General features: G+C 44.1%; 1 protein-coding gene across 2 annotated transcripts in view; it reads left to right on the plus strand.

Moving 5' to 3' along the window:
* Positions 1-17,055, plus strand: part of Ubash3b (ubiquitin associated and SH3 domain containing B) — a 144,932-nt gene that overhangs the window by 107,703 nt on the left and 20,174 nt on the right. For both annotated transcript variants that reach the window (XM_027930800.2, XM_027930801.2), the window contains exons 3-6: positions 5-191; positions 2,250-2,448; positions 7,127-7,296; positions 12,381-12,589. In XM_027930800.2, the coding sequence (XP_027786601.1) occupies positions 5-191; positions 2,250-2,448; positions 7,127-7,296; positions 12,381-12,589 (765 nt within the window). The remainder of the gene's footprint in view (positions 1-4; positions 192-2,249; positions 2,449-7,126; positions 7,297-12,380; positions 12,590-17,055) is intronic.

Raw genomic sequence — 17,055 nt, forward strand, 5'->3', positions numbered from 1 at the left:
CCAGGTTGTTCTCCCATGTCGGTGACCCCTTCCTGGATGACCCCCTGCCCCGGGAGTACGTCCTCTACCTCCGCCCCACCGGTCCCTTAGCGCAGAAGCTTTCTGACTTCTGGCAGCAGTCGAAGCAGATCTGTGGGAAGAACAAGGCACACAACATCTTTCCCCACATTACCCTCTGCCAGTTCTTTATGGTAAGCTGCCCCTCCTCTCCAGGGGAGCCTGGCTTCCAGTTTCCCAGCCAGCCCCTGGGGACCCAGAGTAAAAGTGGGAGCTGCTCAGGAAGATTGGAAATGGTCCTGGGCTCCTGGGCTGGGTGGAGCTCCCAGGGGTCAGCAGGGCCCATCTCTCTTCCCTTATGTCTGCTGAGGCCCAGGAGCACCCCGGGTTTGGAGTGGCTCCTCAAGACCCTAGGAATAAGCCTGAACCTCTGTGGGTGACACACTGGCCTGGCAGCTGGAACAGAGCCACTGATACTGTTTCATTCTTGCTCCTTGTCAACCCTCTACCTCCTATGACAAAGAAACAGAGCAGGGAACAAGAAGTGTCATCCACAGACCAGAAAATGTATTTCAGCCTCGTGGGTACTGTCCATGGGGTTTTCTCACTACATCTTTCTAGAGAAATCAAAGATGGCTTTCACCTGCCAGCTTACCTAATCCATAATCCTATCAGAAAGCTTATTTAATGATACATTAAATCCCCATCACTATGATACATTCAGTATGTGTATCTACTTTGGTTTTCCATGGCAATGGAGAAAGAACAGTTAATTTATCCACATATATTCAAGACAAAGCATAACAGGAGCACTTTTTTAAAAAAAAAATATATATATATATTTTTTTTAGTTATAGGTGGACACAATACCTTTATTTTATTTTTATGTGGTGCTGAGGATTGAACCCAGTGCCTCATGCATGCGAGTGCTCTACCTCTGAGCCGAACCCCAGCCCAGAACAGGAGCACTTTAAGACAATTTTTAAAAAATATATTTTCCTTTGTTTCTTCCAAATATTCTCACTCTCTTAGGTAAAAAAAAAAAAATATTCCTAACACCTTCCCTTTTACCATTTACTCTGAAAATTAAAGTGATTATCGCTTCCTCTTAGTCATCTCAGGATCTTTCTTGAAAACATTCAGAGTTGAAGAGACACTCATTCTTCCTTCCAATGCTCTGAAGAGGGTAGGAGGATGATGTCACAGCTCTCAGAGCCTCGCTCTTCTCAACTACCGTGGGGGTGGAGGGAGAGACTACTTTGATCATCTAAAAGGAATTGAAAAGGTACAGATGATACACAAGAGTACAAAATACACAAATTATCCTGGGATGCTATACTGTCTCCCATGATGTTTCTCCTGGGCTTTTTGTTGTTGTTTTGGTTTGGTTTTAGTTTTGTTTGTTTGTTTTGGTTTTGGGTTTTGAGCAAAGAAAAATGTTTTTTGTTTTGTTTTGTTTTGGTACCAGATAACCAGGGATTAAACCTAGGGGGTCTCTACCTCTGTATCCCCAGCCCTATTTATTTATCTATTTAATTTTGGTACTGGGGATTGAACCCAGGGGCACTTAACTACTGAGCCTCATCCCCAGCCCAGTTTATTTTTTTTATTTTGAGACAGGGTCTCAACTAAGTTGCTTAGGGCCTTGCCAAGTTGCTGAGGCTGGCCTTGAACTTGTGATCCTCCTGCCTCAGCCTCCCAAGCCTCTGGGATTACAGGAGTATGCCACTCCACCCAACAGGAAACTTTCTTTTTAATTGACAAATAAAAGTTGTGTGTATTCATGAAATATGGCATAGTGGTTTAATATATGTGTAGATTGAGTATATACTACATTGTTATTAACCACATACTACACTTTTATTAACCACAGTCACAATGCTGTACAAAAGCTCTCTTGATTTTATTCCTTACATCCAAATGAAACTTAGTGTCCTTTGACCAACACTTCTCCAATCCTGATCCTTGTTTTTGCTTTCTGCTTGACCAGTCCTGCTGCATTTTGGTGGAATTGATAGTGTCCACTGCAGAGCAAGGGAAGGAGGAAACCGGTCACACGTTCCCCAGCTTAATTTTCTCAGTTGGATGATCTGTGTCCAGATAATTGGGAGCCTGATGTTCTTCTCCAGTCACACAAAAAGGAGTATAGTTAATCAGCCTCCGGTCTCTGGGGGAAAATATCTACTGATAAGTGGCAGCAGCCTCTCTGTCTCCTAGGCTCTGAGTGAAGCCTACTTGTTTTCCCCTTCCAGTGTGAGGACAGCAAGGTAGACGCCCTGGGGGAAGCCCTGCAGACCACCGTCAGCCGCTGGAAGTGCAAGTTCTCAGCTCCCTTACCCCTGGAGCTCTATACCTCCTCCAACTTCATTGGCCTCTTTGTGAAGGAAGACAGTGCAGAGGTCCTCAAAAAGTTTGCCGCCGACTTTGCTGCAGAGGCTGCTTCCAAAACCGGTGAGCACACACAACTGCCAGCCCAGCCCTGGCCCCTGGTATTTGGAGTTGGGAAGGATAGGGATGGGAAATGATTATTAGGTTTCCATTGCTGTGACAAAAAAAAAAACCTGAGAAATCAACTCAAAAGGAGAAAAGATTCATTTTGGTTCATCATTTCAGAGGTTGCAATCCATGGTTGGTTGGCTCTATTGCTTCGGGGCCTGTGGCAAGGCAGAGTATCATGGCAGGGAGCATGTAGTAAAGTTGTCCATCTAATGGTGGTCAGGAGGCAGAGGGAGAGAAGGACCAGGTTCCCTCTATCTCCTTTAATACGTGTCCTTAATCTAAAACCCCCTACCAGGCTCCGCCTATTAAAGGTTCCACCACTTCCCAAAAGCTGGAGACCAAGCCTTCAACACATGGCCTTTGGGGTGCATTTAACATCCAAATCATGATAGTCATAGAGGAACAGGATGGAATTAGGAAGGGGAGGGCCATGCAGGAATGGGTACACATGGCAAAGCATACCCCACACCCCTTTGGTCCCTTGTAAAAATGTCTACTTCTGTTGTGCTACCCCCTGGAGACACTGTCCAAAGCTTACTCCCAAACACCCAGGTTGGAGGTGCACAAGTGACTACTCAATACTGAACTATAAATTATCCCTCTCTACTACTAACTATCCCAGTTTAGAAGTTTCTTGCTCCCAAACTCATCTCCCCTGCAGGTGTTTATCTGGATCTCACCATTTACACTGTAGCATAAGACATAGAGTGGAACCACTTCATAGTATACCATAATAAAATCCACTGAGCCAATACCCTTCAATGTCGTGAAACCCAGTAGAGCAGCTCCTAGGAGCCTTAAAACTCTGTCCAAAAATGTAACCTCTTCCTGCTCTTTTCATGGAAGCTCTTAGTTAAAGTCAATTGATTTCCTGTGAAAGAAATTACCTTTCAGGGATGCTCAGGATGTGTATGGACAAGACAGAGAAGTTTGCAAAGTTCTTCTGTCTGACTGCAGGTGCAGACAAGCTCTCTTAGCCAAGGAGAGCCTTTTGCAGTGGGGGATGAACAGACAACAGCTAGAGGGGACTCATAGCTCCCCCAGAATAAAATCACAGTCAGCAGGTATTTATTGGGCATGTGTGTTTATGCAATGAGAAGTGAATAAGAAGTGATTTTCCTTAGCCAAAAGCTGTGGCACATTCCTGTGATTCCAATGGCTTGGGGGACTGAGGTAGGAGGATCAAAAGTTTGTGGTTAGCCTCAGCAACTTAGCAGGGCCCTAAACAACTTAGTGAGATCCTATTTGAAATTCTAAACACATCTGGGGATATTGCTCAGCAGTAAAGCACTGGGTTCAATCCCCAGTACTTCCCCCACCCCCACAAAATAGTGGTTTTCCCTGGCCAGAGGCACAGTCAGGAAACCTGATTCAGGCCCTGTGGGATACCCAGGCATTGAGGAGAGTGAGAGGCACTGCAGAAGAATGGTTCCATCTTCAGAGAAGAGAGGAAGCTGGGAAGATTTTGATCAGGAAAATGAAGGAAGGGCCCCTCCAGAGTACAGGTGGCCAGAAGGCTGGCAAGAAGAAGGGTGACACAGGTGTGAGAAGCACAGCTGAATCTGCACGTTGAAAGCAGAACTGAGACACCAGAGCTTGCCAGCTCCCGTATCCTATGGAGGACCCGGGAGGAAAAGGCCTGAGCAAGGCCACCAAGTGTCAGCCTCAACCCTGCACTAATGCCCCACTGCCACTGTTGCTTGCTGTTTATCTTCATCACCAATTTGGGCCCTCTTGCTTGGTGTTCCTCTTTACCATAAAAGCCCCAGATTGGGCTTGGACCCTGGGAAGAGTGTGGTCAGGGCTCACTGCAGGAATTCAGTACATCTCTGCTATCAGAAGCAGCTCCAAGCCCTCAAGACACTTTCTCGGGGCTCAGTGGTAAGGCATTTGGCTAGCATGAGTGAGGCCCTGGGTTCCATCCCCAGCACTTCCCCATACTTTGGTAGCAAGTCACCATAAGCTATCCCACTTTCGCTCTGGCGTGCCTTTCTTCCCAGGGACCATCCTTGAGTTTCTAGCTTTAATGCCTGACATTTCACACAAGCTGGATATTTCAGAGAAACAGCATAACAGGAAAGCAAATTATATCCTGTTTTTTTTTCCCCTTGACCTCAAGAAAACAGCGTTTTGTTTTGTTTGTTTCGTTTTTTATCCCATAGTGACTATTGTCAGAACCACTAAATCCCCACAAAAACCTAAACTAATGTTGTACCACAAAAACCTTAATCCTTCACAAATCAGAAAAGCAAGTTTCATCCAGGCCTGTGGCAAATTCTTAGAGTGCATGTGGAATAAGAGATAGTTAAGGTCCTCACTTTTCACATGGGAATGGGGGAGCGCCAGTCCCTCTCCAAGAATCTGCTGTCACTCTCCAAGAACTTGGCCCCCTTCATGTCTCTGCCTTTGTGAGGCCTCCTGGTGGTGATTGGGGGAACTTCTTGGCCCTGCCCCAAGTGGCTGGTCCTCATCTTTTTTTTTTTTTTTTAATTCTAATTTGTTATATATGACAGCAGAATGCAATTTAATTCATATTACACAAATAGAGCACAGTTTTTCATGTCTCTGGTTGTACACAAAATAGGGTCACGCCATTTGTGTCTTCATACATGTACTTAGGGTAATGATGTCTGTCTCATTCCTCCCTCTTTCCTACCCCCATGCCTCCTCCCTTCCCTTTGTCCTAGCTAAAGCTCATCTATTCCTCCCACACTGCCTCTACCCATCCCCATTATGAATCACCCTCCTTATATCAAAGAAAACATTCGGCATTTGGTTTTTTGGGATTGGCTTACTTCATTTAGCATTATATTTTCCAGCTCCATCCATTTACCTCCAAATACCATGATTTTATTCTCTTTTAATGCTGAGTAATATTCCATTGTGTATGTATACCACATTTTCTTTATCTATTCATCTACTGAAGGTTATCTAGGTTGGTTCCGCAGTTTAGCTATTGTGAAGTGACCTGCTATAAATATTGATGTGGCTGTGTCCCTGTAATATACTGTTTTTAAGTCCTTTGGGTATAAACCAAGGAGTGGGATAATTGTCAAATGGTGGTTCCATTCCCAGTTCTCCATACTGCTTTCCATATTAAGAACACTAACAACAATAAGTGTTGGCAAGGATGTGGGGGGGAAAGGCACACTCATACATTGCTGGTCCTGATTTTTTAATACCTGTCTGTGGAAAGCAGGTCATCATGTCTTTGCCCTACAACTTGGCATTCTAGAATTGTTGGCACACCCAGATTCTTTCAGCCAGCAGATTGTCATTCTCCACTCTGGGTAGCTTAGGGAGGCTCATCAACAGGTACTGAGAACATGGATAGTACACCTAGTGGAAATACAGAGTAGACAAGAGACAAACACCTTGTCTTGTGGGGTTTACTCCGCAGAATGCCATGCAGGCTGAGCCCAGTGGTGCAAGCCTGTAACCCCAGTGGCTCAGAAGGCTGAGGCATTGATCATAAGTTCAATGCCAGCCTCAGCAGCTTAATGAGGCCCTAAACAACTTAGGGAGACCCTGTCTGTAAATGAAAGCTTTTTATAAAGAGCTGAGTATGTGGCTCAGTGGCTAAATGCCTCTGGGGTTCAAGAAGAAGAAGAAGGAGAAGGAGAAGGAGAAGGAGAAGGAGAAGGAGAAGAAGAAGGAGGAGAAGAAGAAATAATGCCATGTAGTATAACTGGAAAAGCACATAAAACCTAAATACCCAACTTCTAGTTGTACCTTAGCCATTAATTCTCTGTGCAACTTGATCTAGCCCCTTATTTCTCCAAGTCCCTAATTTCTTCCAGTTGCATCTTCTTCATTATTCAACTTAGAAAGTAGATGACTTTCCCTCAATTAAAGCACAAAAGATAAATTAAAGCCATTCCCACATATAGGTCGGTTTGTTTTGTTTTTAGAATGTCCTAAAATGAGACATAATTTAAATCAATTGTCCTCAACTAGGGTTGATTTTGCCCCCAGGGGACACTTGGCCAAGTGTGGAGTCATTTTCAGTTGTTCCAACTAAGGTGATGATGCTGGCATCTAGTGGGTAGTTGCAATACCCTATAATACACAGGGCAGCCCCCTATGGCAAATAATTATTCCACCCAAAATGCTGTTGAGAAACCCAGCATTAAACTTTAAAGGGTCCTCCTCCTTTTCCCCTCAATTCTCCACAAGTCTCACTCAGAAGCTAAAAGACTTGATCCCAAAGTGAAGGCAATACAATTGGGAGTCACAAAGCATGCTGTATATCTTTACATAATTTGTAAAGATACAAGATCCTTTTAGATCTGTTTCCTCATCAGAATGGCAAGGCTAGTAATAATCAGCTGGAATTGTGAGGAGAGGCCAGCCAAAAAGATTACCCCTCAGCCTATGTATATCTTCTACAGAAAAGCCATATATGTGGCTCCTTATCTCTTGATTAGTGGGTTGATTCAGGGTCTGTGACCTCTTTCCCCTTTATTCTGCTGTTTTGAAGGAAAGGAGAAAAACACCTTTCTTTTCACCAAGGGACTCTCTGTTATTTGGGAAGAATTTATCTGGGTATTCTTCTATGCTCTTTCTTAATTCTCCACCATTGTTAGGATCACCACATTCTCCTCACTGACCATTTTCTTCATTTTTCCAGAAGTACACGTGGAACCTCATAAGAAGCAGCTACACGTGACCCTGGCTTACCACTTCCAGGCGAGCCACCTACCCACTCTGGAGAAATTAGCCCAGAACATTGATGTCAAGCTAGGTTGCGACTGGGTAGCTACCATATTCTCTCGGGATATCCGATTTGCTAACCATGAGGTAACGTCTCACTGCGGCTCCTGACGCTATTGGTTACGGGGTTGTGATCAGAACCAGGAGTGCTTGCTCCTGGTCACTTTAGTGAGAGGGATGCCTAAGGGGAACAAGAAACAATCACCTGACCAAGAGCCAGGTGATCTAGGATTTTGTCCAGGCTCTGCAGACTCCCTGAGAGGCTTTGAGAATGCATCCCTCCCCTCTAGATCCTAAGTGATTCATCCAGGTAACATTCACAGGGTTCTTTCTGCTCTGCCAAACTTATTGGAGGAATACATAAGTAAAATAGAGAAGAGATAGAAAATGTTGGGAAAGGTTTTAGTATTATATATGAATTCTTGATTTTGACAGAAGACAAAATGAACAGATGTATGCCAATATCTGTGGCATGCAAGGTACCATGGAACATGCTCGACTTTTTAAAATGGCCCTGCCCTCAAGGAGCTTTGAGTTCAGCAGGGGAAAGAAGACAGACAAATATGAAAAAAAAAAAAAAAGAAAGTTGTGTGAGCATTCATGTGCATGGCAATGGGCAGCACAAATGGGACGGCTGATTCCTGTTGTAGACAGACAGATCCTAGTATTGCTCTTTTGAGGGGATCAGCATTGCTTTCCACTTAGGCCTGTGCCATCTTAGAAGAGTCATATTGTCCTTTATCTCCTGGAGGAGAACATGACACAAAGATTAAATGTCTGGTTCAAAGACAAGGAACAATTGAGGACCAGAGGTGACTTCAGAGCCCAGGAATTTTGACCAATAAAGATGGGCAACCCATCTAGAAAAGATACTACATACAGTACTCCCCCCATTCACCCACCATTTCACTTTCTTTGGTTTCAGTTACCTGAGATCAATTGCAGATCTGAAGTTATTAAATGAAAAATGCCAGAATTAAACAATACATTTTATATTACTCTTATGACAGCATATTGGTTTTGGTTTTGTTTTGTTTTAGTTTCTGTGACAGGGTCTTGCTGTGTTGTCCAGGCTGGTCTCAAACACCTGACCTCTTGCAATCCTTGGCCTCAATCTCCTAAGTTGCAGGAGTTCAGGTGCAGGCCACCATGCCCAGCTTACAGTGTATCATTATAATTGTTCTATTTTTGATTAGTTACAAGTATTGATCTCTTACTGTTCTAAGCTATAAATTGAACTTTACTATCATTATGTTTGTATGGGGAAAAAAACATAGTTTACATAGAGTTTGGTACTATCTGGAATTTCAGGCATCCACTGGAGGTGTTGGAAATAATCCCCCATGGATAACGGAGAACTCACTCTAGTTAGATAAAATGTTTGTTTTCCAATTTAATATTTATTAAACAGTGTTTACATGTGTCTCCCAATTTTCAACAGCAAAAAGAAATGAGATTTTTGTGACTTTACATAGACTTTTAACATCTCTTTTAGGCTTTTTTTTTTTTTTTTTTAACATGAAAAACAGAATGTCATGGTTGAAACCAGGCAACCTTCTTGTTTGGGGAGTTTTGGGAAGAGTCAGTCCAAGAGTCAAAACTTCAGGGCAAGGTGTGGTGGCCCATGAGTGTCAGGGACTCGCAACTCTGCCTGACTTCACTGATCGGAATGTCATGACCTCCTTTTTAATTATTTGATGCAAGTTTTTATAATGATGAATTAAGAAGACTAGGTCTGATCCTCTTTAAGAATTCTGGCATCTCCTGGGATCACTTAAGATTGGCCCTAAAGATAAGGAGAAAGGTGTGGCTGATTGGAAACTTCCCAAAGACAAAAAAAAAAAAAAAATGTCAAGGGTTGTATGTGATGGCCTCTGAGAAGTCACCTTCCTGAGAGGAGAAGGTGGCAATGGAATTTTACAAGGCACATCCTCTAATCAACACTGCCCTCCAGTTAACTCAAAGGGTAATTGCTTTTCTGCCTGACCCACATTCTACCCAATTGGCATGAAAAGAAAGAGGCAGCAAGCGCCCACATGAATTATTTTTCTAAAAATAACTTGGCCTCTTTTATCTCTTATTTGTAAAAGCTCACTTATCACTGTTCCTTCTGATTAACCCTCCTGGTCTCCTTTGACTAGACCCTCCGTCTGAAATCTTTTGGTTTTATCTGCAGACTACCTGTGCCTTTCTGCGTATGCAAAGCTTTTGCCCTCCTTCTCCTTCACTCTGTCTCCAAGAGGCAAGTTTGACTGATTGTTCCAATGTGCAAACAGATGTCTAAAGAAGGAGATCCATTTAGCAAGGACCCTTGGCAAGGCACAGTGATGCTTCAGAAAAACTGCAAGGTCTCATCGCTCTGCTGTTTTAGATTTTCAGTTGATTGGCCTTACAAATGCCCATTTATACTTCACACAGATTCTTCCTCATTAGTGATGACATTGGACCACACAACTTATGTGTGCCAAGCAATAGAAATCAAGAGGAAGGACGTGATCCTATAATGCATTAATTTTGGAGCCTACCATCCCTGGCTTCAAACCTGGCTCCTTCCCTTCAGTAGCGGTTAGATTCACTTTGACAACTTACATCATCCTCCAGTCCTTGGTTTTCTCATCAGTAAAATGGTGATGATGTTTTGCTGAAATGTTGCAAGAACTGAATAAGAAGATGTACGGAAAGATCCTAAGGCAATACCTAACACAGAGCAGGTGCAACCAAAAAAACTGCTGCAGCTATTATTGTTCAAAAAAAAAAAAAAACTCCAAAAGCAATGCCCCTTCAGTTGTTACTGTCACATGGAGCTGTGATGGCCCTTCGGTCAGCAAACTTGGGGTTTAGTTTCAGTGTAGCAAGGAAGGAAAACATACCATAGAATTCTCACAAGCAGATGCTAGACATTAGCATTAGTGTAACGTGGTACAAACTAGGCACGTGTCCTGATATCTCTCATATTTAGGCTGTTTTTGTATCTGCTTTGGGGAAGTAGGAAAGGACAGTGTTCATGGATCCCAGTTATTATTTTATTTTTTAATTTGACGATGATGATGGTGGAAGTAGTGGTGGTGCTGGAGATGGCACCCGGGGCTAGCTTGTTAAGCATGAATTCTACCACTGAGCTACACTCCTACCTCCACACTTATAATTTCAGATTTGCTGCACTACCTTAATTCTTATGTTTGTTCATTCCATAAACCAAAGCTACTATATGTTTCCGCTATATTATCTCCAACCTTTCCTGTGCCTTGATTTTTCTGAGGAAACCCTAGAGTAGAATACTCATCCCTCTTTCTGATGGGATGAAGGAGGAGTTCTCTGAGCTACTTTGAGCTTTGCCAGCCACACCTGTGCTGTACTGGAATAGGAGAGGCTGAGTTTAGACTTGTTTCACCATGACTCTCCCTCCACCGTGTTCCAGGAAAAGGAATTTTGCTTTTTGTGGCACATCACATATACAACTTTGAGATTTGATTTAAGAAATTCTTGTGAATTCTTATTCCTTTTTTTGTTTATTTGGTTCTAGGGGATTGAACCCAGGGGCGCTTTACCACTGAACTACATCTCCAGGCTTTCTTATTTTTTATTTTGAGATTTTGAGATAGGATTTCACTAAGTTGCTGAGTCTGGCCTCAGACTTGAGATCCTCCTGCCTCAGCCTCCTGAGTCAGTGGGATTACACAGGCTGTGCACCTCTGTGCCTGGCTTTTTTTAAAAAAAAAAATAAAAAGCCTAACAGAAATCTTCCTGGTTTGTTTGGAAAAGCATTTAGAGTATATAAAAGGCAGAGGGAGCAGGAGAAGGAGAAAAGAGGCAATCTAGATGGAAGATCTAGCCCGGAAAGGAATTAGAATGAGACTTAGGGAAAGAAACAGGCACCCTATGAAGAAATCAGTGATACAAACAAGTTCCATGCATTGTTGACTTCATCCTCTGAGATAAATCACACTTACTGGTTCTTTCTTCTGGAGATTTCCAGGAGAAAATTCTTTCTGTAGCACTTGTTCCAGAGGCTCACCTTGACACCACTGAGCTGATCGGCTCACAGGCCTACCCAGTCAGGGCCCAGGGGCCAGAGTCAACTGCAAGGAAGGATATTACTTGGAAGATCAGGCTCGTGGTTCAGTAGAAACAATTAGGCCCCTTCTGTGTACAAGGCTCCATCCTAAGGCATTTGTTAATATTGTCTCATTTAACTTTTTTAGTTAGGTAATATTTTATAGATGAGAAAACCGAGACCAGAGTTAAATGGAAACTAGAATTTGTGGCCTATCACCAACAGTGTTAGGACTGCCGGAGGGAAGATAAGAAAGCATTCGCCACCTTGCCATCCCCTGTGAAATAAATAGGATAGAGGATGTTTTTCTTACTATTGAGGTCTCCAGCTGTTAATTTTAAAAAATCAGTAATGTTTTCTAAAATACCTTCAGGCCTATCCCTATGATGTTAATATTACCAGGAAAGGAAGGCCCCTAATGTGGAGTCAGCCGGCCGAGTGGCATGGCCCTGTGCTGGGTCCTGGAGGCTTTCTCGGTGCTCAGAGAAGGAACATGTGGTCTCCAGCTGCTCCGTGATGAAAACACGCCAAGCCACACACGGATGTCTATGAAGAACAGTTTCCTTCCAGGGTCTTTGTTGAAACTGTAGATTTAAAGAAAGCTCCTTGAAGGCAGGAACCAGGTCTTGTGTAAACAGCTGAATTGGGGAACCCTTCACTCCCAAGCCCTTCCTATAGGAGCAGTTCCCATCCAGCCCTTCTGTGACCCCCCCATGTGGAAGTCATGCTTTCTATGAGCTGAAGTTCACATGTCTGCTCTGGTGCGTCCCACAGCAGATGGAGCAGGGGAAACCGGGTCCAAGTGCATTTGCACAGGAGTTGACTGGAGAGCCTTCCAGCTTTTAGATAAATTTCCAGAAACCATGTCTGAATTCTGATGAGAAGTGAAGACAGGCCTGAAGGAAAGTCTGGAACTATTCAGGAACACACAATGCCCATGACATTTTGATGAAGTGCTTTCTGATCAGAATCCAGAGCCTGCCAGACCCCAGGGTCTCCTGGACATATCCAGTCCTCAGGTGGTGTGTGCTGTTTATCCAGAATGCTCAGGCTTGCCCTCCAGACACTCAAATGGTGGGTGGACATGGGTCTCACACATCCTCTCTTCCTCTTTCAGACATTACAGGTGATCTACCCCTACACCCCACAGAATGATGATGAGCTGGAACTGGTGCCTGGAGACTTCATCTTCATGTCTCCCATGGAGCAGACCAGCACCAGCGAGGGCTGGATCTACGGCACGTCCCTAACCACTGGCTGCTCTGGCCTCCTGCCGGAGAACTACATCACGAAGGCTGACGAATGCAGCACCTGGATATTTCACGGGTAAGCAGACTCTAGGACCTCAGCCTGCGGTTTCTTGAAGAACATTGCAGCAGCAGGCTCTAGGAAGTGTCAGGGAAATGGACTTGATCCTGGAGCCTTAGGGTAGCAGTGAGAGCAAATGGTGCCCAGGGGGGAAAAGACTCATTGGTTCTACACTTCCAAGAAATGAGCTGACTTGAGACATGAGAAAATTGAGAAGCAGGTTGCTCTGCTCACTCTCCTGCCCCATTTGATGCCAGTGGATTTCAGGCTGCCTCGTGGTCCATCTCTCTCGCTACCCTCAGTGCTAGGTCTTCATTGTCTTGGGACACCTTGTCCTGGGTCATTACTCAGACTGGTAGGTCTCCCTGCAGTAGCCAGGCAGATTCCTACTATGCCTGCCAGACCAATAGTGGAATGGGGTTCAAGGATCTGGAGCCCTAACTGAACTCCTCACTTGCTAAGGTGACCCTGAGCAAGTTCTCAGCCTTGGCACCTGCATGCCTAGACAGCATGTAACTGAAAAAGGGTACGTTGCCCACGCATCCCATTCTTCTTTATGGTGGATGATTTCTACGCATCTGTCACTACTGCCCCTCCCCATACTGGTCCCATGTTCAGAATGGCCTGTGTGGTATGGCCAGCTTTGTCCTAATAGAGGAAAAAAAAGGAACAAAAGTTACCTTTTTTTTCTTAATCCAAGCAGCTCAAAGGCGGCCCTTCCTTGGCATGCCTGGGCACCCAGCCAGGGTGTGCATGATGGTTTGTTGTTCCTCTGTCTTGTTTTTGCCGTGTGGCAACATGGCTGAAAAGCAGAAGCCCTGAGCACCAGCTGCCTGGTGGCTAACACTATTATTACTGCCATTAAAAAAGGGGGTGGGGGCAGAGAAAAGGGTGATTTCTTCAAGTGTTTTGCCTGGAGGGAAAAAAGAAAAGAAGGTTCCCTACCCTGCTCTGCTCACTCTCCTGCCCCTTTTGATGCCAGTGGATTTCAGGCTGCCTAGTGGTTCATCTCTCTGACTACCCCCAGTGCTAGGTCTTCATTGCCTTGGGACACCTTGTCCTGGGTCATTACTCAGACTGGTATGTCTCCCTGCAATAGCCAGGCAGATTCCAAACAAACCACAAACCCAAAGATGGAAAAGAATATATTCTTTCTTAATAACCCCCACCCAGCAATTCCTTCCTGTAGCTTACATTCTGTCCCTCCACATGAAGCCCATGAACATCCAGCCTTTGAAGGTCAAAGTTTGCCTCATGTTCCCCAAACATTGGCTTTTCCAGAAATGTTTCTGAAGATCAAAATATATGAGTTGAGTTTCCAGAGTCACCATCTCATCATTATAAAAACAAGTAAGGTTGGGCTTGGGTTGTGGCTCAGTGGCAGAGCGCTTGCCTTGCACATGTGAGGTACCGGGTTTGATCCTCAGCACCCCATAAAAATAAACAAACAAGATAAAGATATTGTGTCCATGTATAACTAAAAAATATTTTTTAAAAAAAACAAGTAAGGTAAAATAGAGTCAGGCACCATATCACGTTCTAGGCAATTACAATCTGCAAAGATGACCTTGGTCACCTAAAGTTATACAACTTAGTGACACTGTAGGCTACTTAGTGTAAATATATTCTGTGATGCTGCACAGAGACCAAGTCACCCAAGGACACAGTTCTCAGAATGCATCCCCATGGTTAAGTGACACATGACCTTATAGAGGAATAAACTGAGAGCTGAGAGATTATTTGCTTGATGAAGCACAGTTCCCAGGTCTTTTTCTAACAGAAGGACTATGGGTGGAAGAAGAGTATGTGTGAGAAGATCTGGTAACCTACTTAAGATCCTTGCATCCAAACCCAGTCTTTCTCCCATTAGAGCTCAGGCCAAAGCCCAGGTGAACCCAAGTGACTTCAGGCAGTGGGTCACACCAACATCCATGTGTCATTGTCTCCTTTTATTTTGGAAAGTTACTAGTGATGTGATTTCCTAGAAACTGTGTCTGAAGATCACCAATCATCATCCACAGCCAACCCTGCTAGAGTGGAGAAACACTAATGTTAGGCACAGGAACACTGTGATTAAGAATTGAAGTTTAATTCCAATAGTCTTGGACTCCCTCTTACCACTTTGTGACCTTGGCTCTGTTACTTTACCTCTCTGAGCCTCTGTCTGCTCACCTATAACATGGGGATAATAATTGCACTTACCTCTTGGGGTTGCTATGGAGAGTAGAAGGCACTTAACTTTATACAGATTAGCACTGAATATAAAATAACCATGAAAGTTATGATTATTCTTTTCTTCTTTCTTATGTCTGGGCTTAATATACTCGTCAAATCAAATGCCTCTTCCACAAAGGAAGTTCTCCAGACACAAACTTCTCTTTGCTATTTAACTCCTGAGGTGGGAATGACTCAAGGAGACAGAGCTCTATTCTAAGAGAGACCTTCCCTGGTTCCTAACCAAGGACAGACTGGAAGAGGTGGAGCCACAGGGTGGAGGCTCCAGCAAGACCTGGCTGGTTGATGGGAAGCTGCAGAGGGGATCCAGGCAGCAATCAGGGAGTTGGCATCAATGTCTTTCTCACCCCTCTCTACCCAGTGCTTCTCAGTTCTCCGGGTCCCTCCTAAGGAAATGTTTTCTCACTGCTGTTATGGGACTGTCTTGCCTGGTTCTGAGTCCCCCTAGGGATTTTCCAGTTGATGAAACACCAGGGTGTCTCTGCAGTGGGCCAGCTGCCTGGCCCTTCTGAGCCTACTGCAGGCCTAATGTGTTCCAGGGAGGAACCAGGGTTCCCTGGTGCTTGAGAGGAGGTACCGAATGTCATGCCTAGGCCCCGTCTACCCTGTTCTTAATATAAAGCATCTGACTGCTGTCCTTTTAGAACTGACAGCCCCACGCCCATCTCACAGAGAATCAGGTCCTTTGATTCCAGTGATGGTTAAAAAGGGAAGAAGGCTGGCACTGTCCTTGGGAGAGAGAAGGGATCCGGTCAGTGTCTTCCTAGCTGCAATAAAGTAATTAGAGGCATGGACAGGCGAGATGTCAGCATGATTCCAGAGAGCCAGATATTTCAGGCCTTGAAGCTTTGATGAACCAGACATGGACACTGAATTTTCTTCAACTGTACAATGTTCAGGAGGGTCTCTGTTTAAAATACAGGAGAGCAGCTGGCCTATTAGACTGTGTGAATGATACAAGATATCCTTGAGCTACAGTTACTTAAGTCTCCCCATAACCGGATTCTTCTGACTGCACATCAGTCTTCCTGATACAACTTTGTTAAACTCCAGGCTCCTGGTTCCCACCCCACCCACCAAGTTGAATCACGATCTGTGAGGAGTGGGACCCAGGCAGAAGTATTTTTTCCAAGGTCCCCTGGTGATTTTGATAGGCACAGGGACTGAAAATCACTTCTTCAGGGCTTGGGGCTTCTGAGACCTTTGCTTTGAAATAGAATGAATCTATCATTCATGGTCTGGAAAGGGCCACTTCTCAGAGCGAAAGGAGTCCCCAAATATTTAAATCTTATTATTTTTTTGAAAAATAAAATTAACATCTGGTTAGCTTAGTGATATTGAAGAATATTCTTTTCAAAAATAAAAATGAATGACCCAGAACAGGTACAAAACTGGACAGATTGCCGGATCCACAGGCACCAACCAGGTCTCTACTGGGCACATAGGGATATATGGCCACACACACATTGTAAAAATGCAAGAAATCTGATTTAAATGCTCCCCCTTAACACTCCCCAGTGACACAGAGGGAGATGTTTGTTGGATTTGCCTAGCCGTACTTAAATCACAGTGTTTATTAGCTCAAGCTTTTGGAGTCTTACTATGAACAATAATTTAAATGCTGCATGTTTTGACAGCCTTCCCTTTAGCAAGATCTCTTTGGGGCCTCTGTAGTTACAGTGGTACATGCAGAAAGGAGAGTTCTTGGCCTACAGTTCTAAACATCTGGTGAGAATGGTCTCCTCTGAAATACTTCTATCCTTAATCATCTTGTTGATTGAGGTGGGGATAGGGTTGGAGACTGAAGAGGGTGGAATAGAGGATAATGGCCAGAAAGTTTCTTTGACCCTAAAGAGCCTCCGGCAAAGTGGTGAAGATGGTTAAAATTAAAAAGAAAAAAAAAATTCAACTCTCATTCTTTCCTTCAGATGGAAATTGCCATAGAAAAGATGAAGGGCAATGGGAATTGTTTATTTCATTTGAACTAGAAAAATAGCAGGAAACAGTGGTACATAATTGATACTCATTATTCTTTAACATGCCTTTGGTGCCAAGCATGCCTGTGGCATCCTAATAAGCACAAAATCATTGGACCCCATCCCTGCCCAGAAGGATGGATGCATCTGTTCTGGATACAGAAGTCCATCTACTCCTAATTTATTAACTGCGAGACTTCAGTATTTGAAAAAAAGAAAATCTCCCCAGGGATGGGGACCCCATGCTCATCTTTCCCAGCCACTGTCCTACCC

This window comes from Marmota flaviventris, chromosome 9 (genome assembly GCF_047511675.1).
Source record: "Marmota flaviventris isolate mMarFla1 chromosome 9, mMarFla1.hap1, whole genome shotgun sequence".
Taxonomy (NCBI): domain Eukaryota; kingdom Metazoa; phylum Chordata; class Mammalia; order Rodentia; family Sciuridae; genus Marmota; species Marmota flaviventris.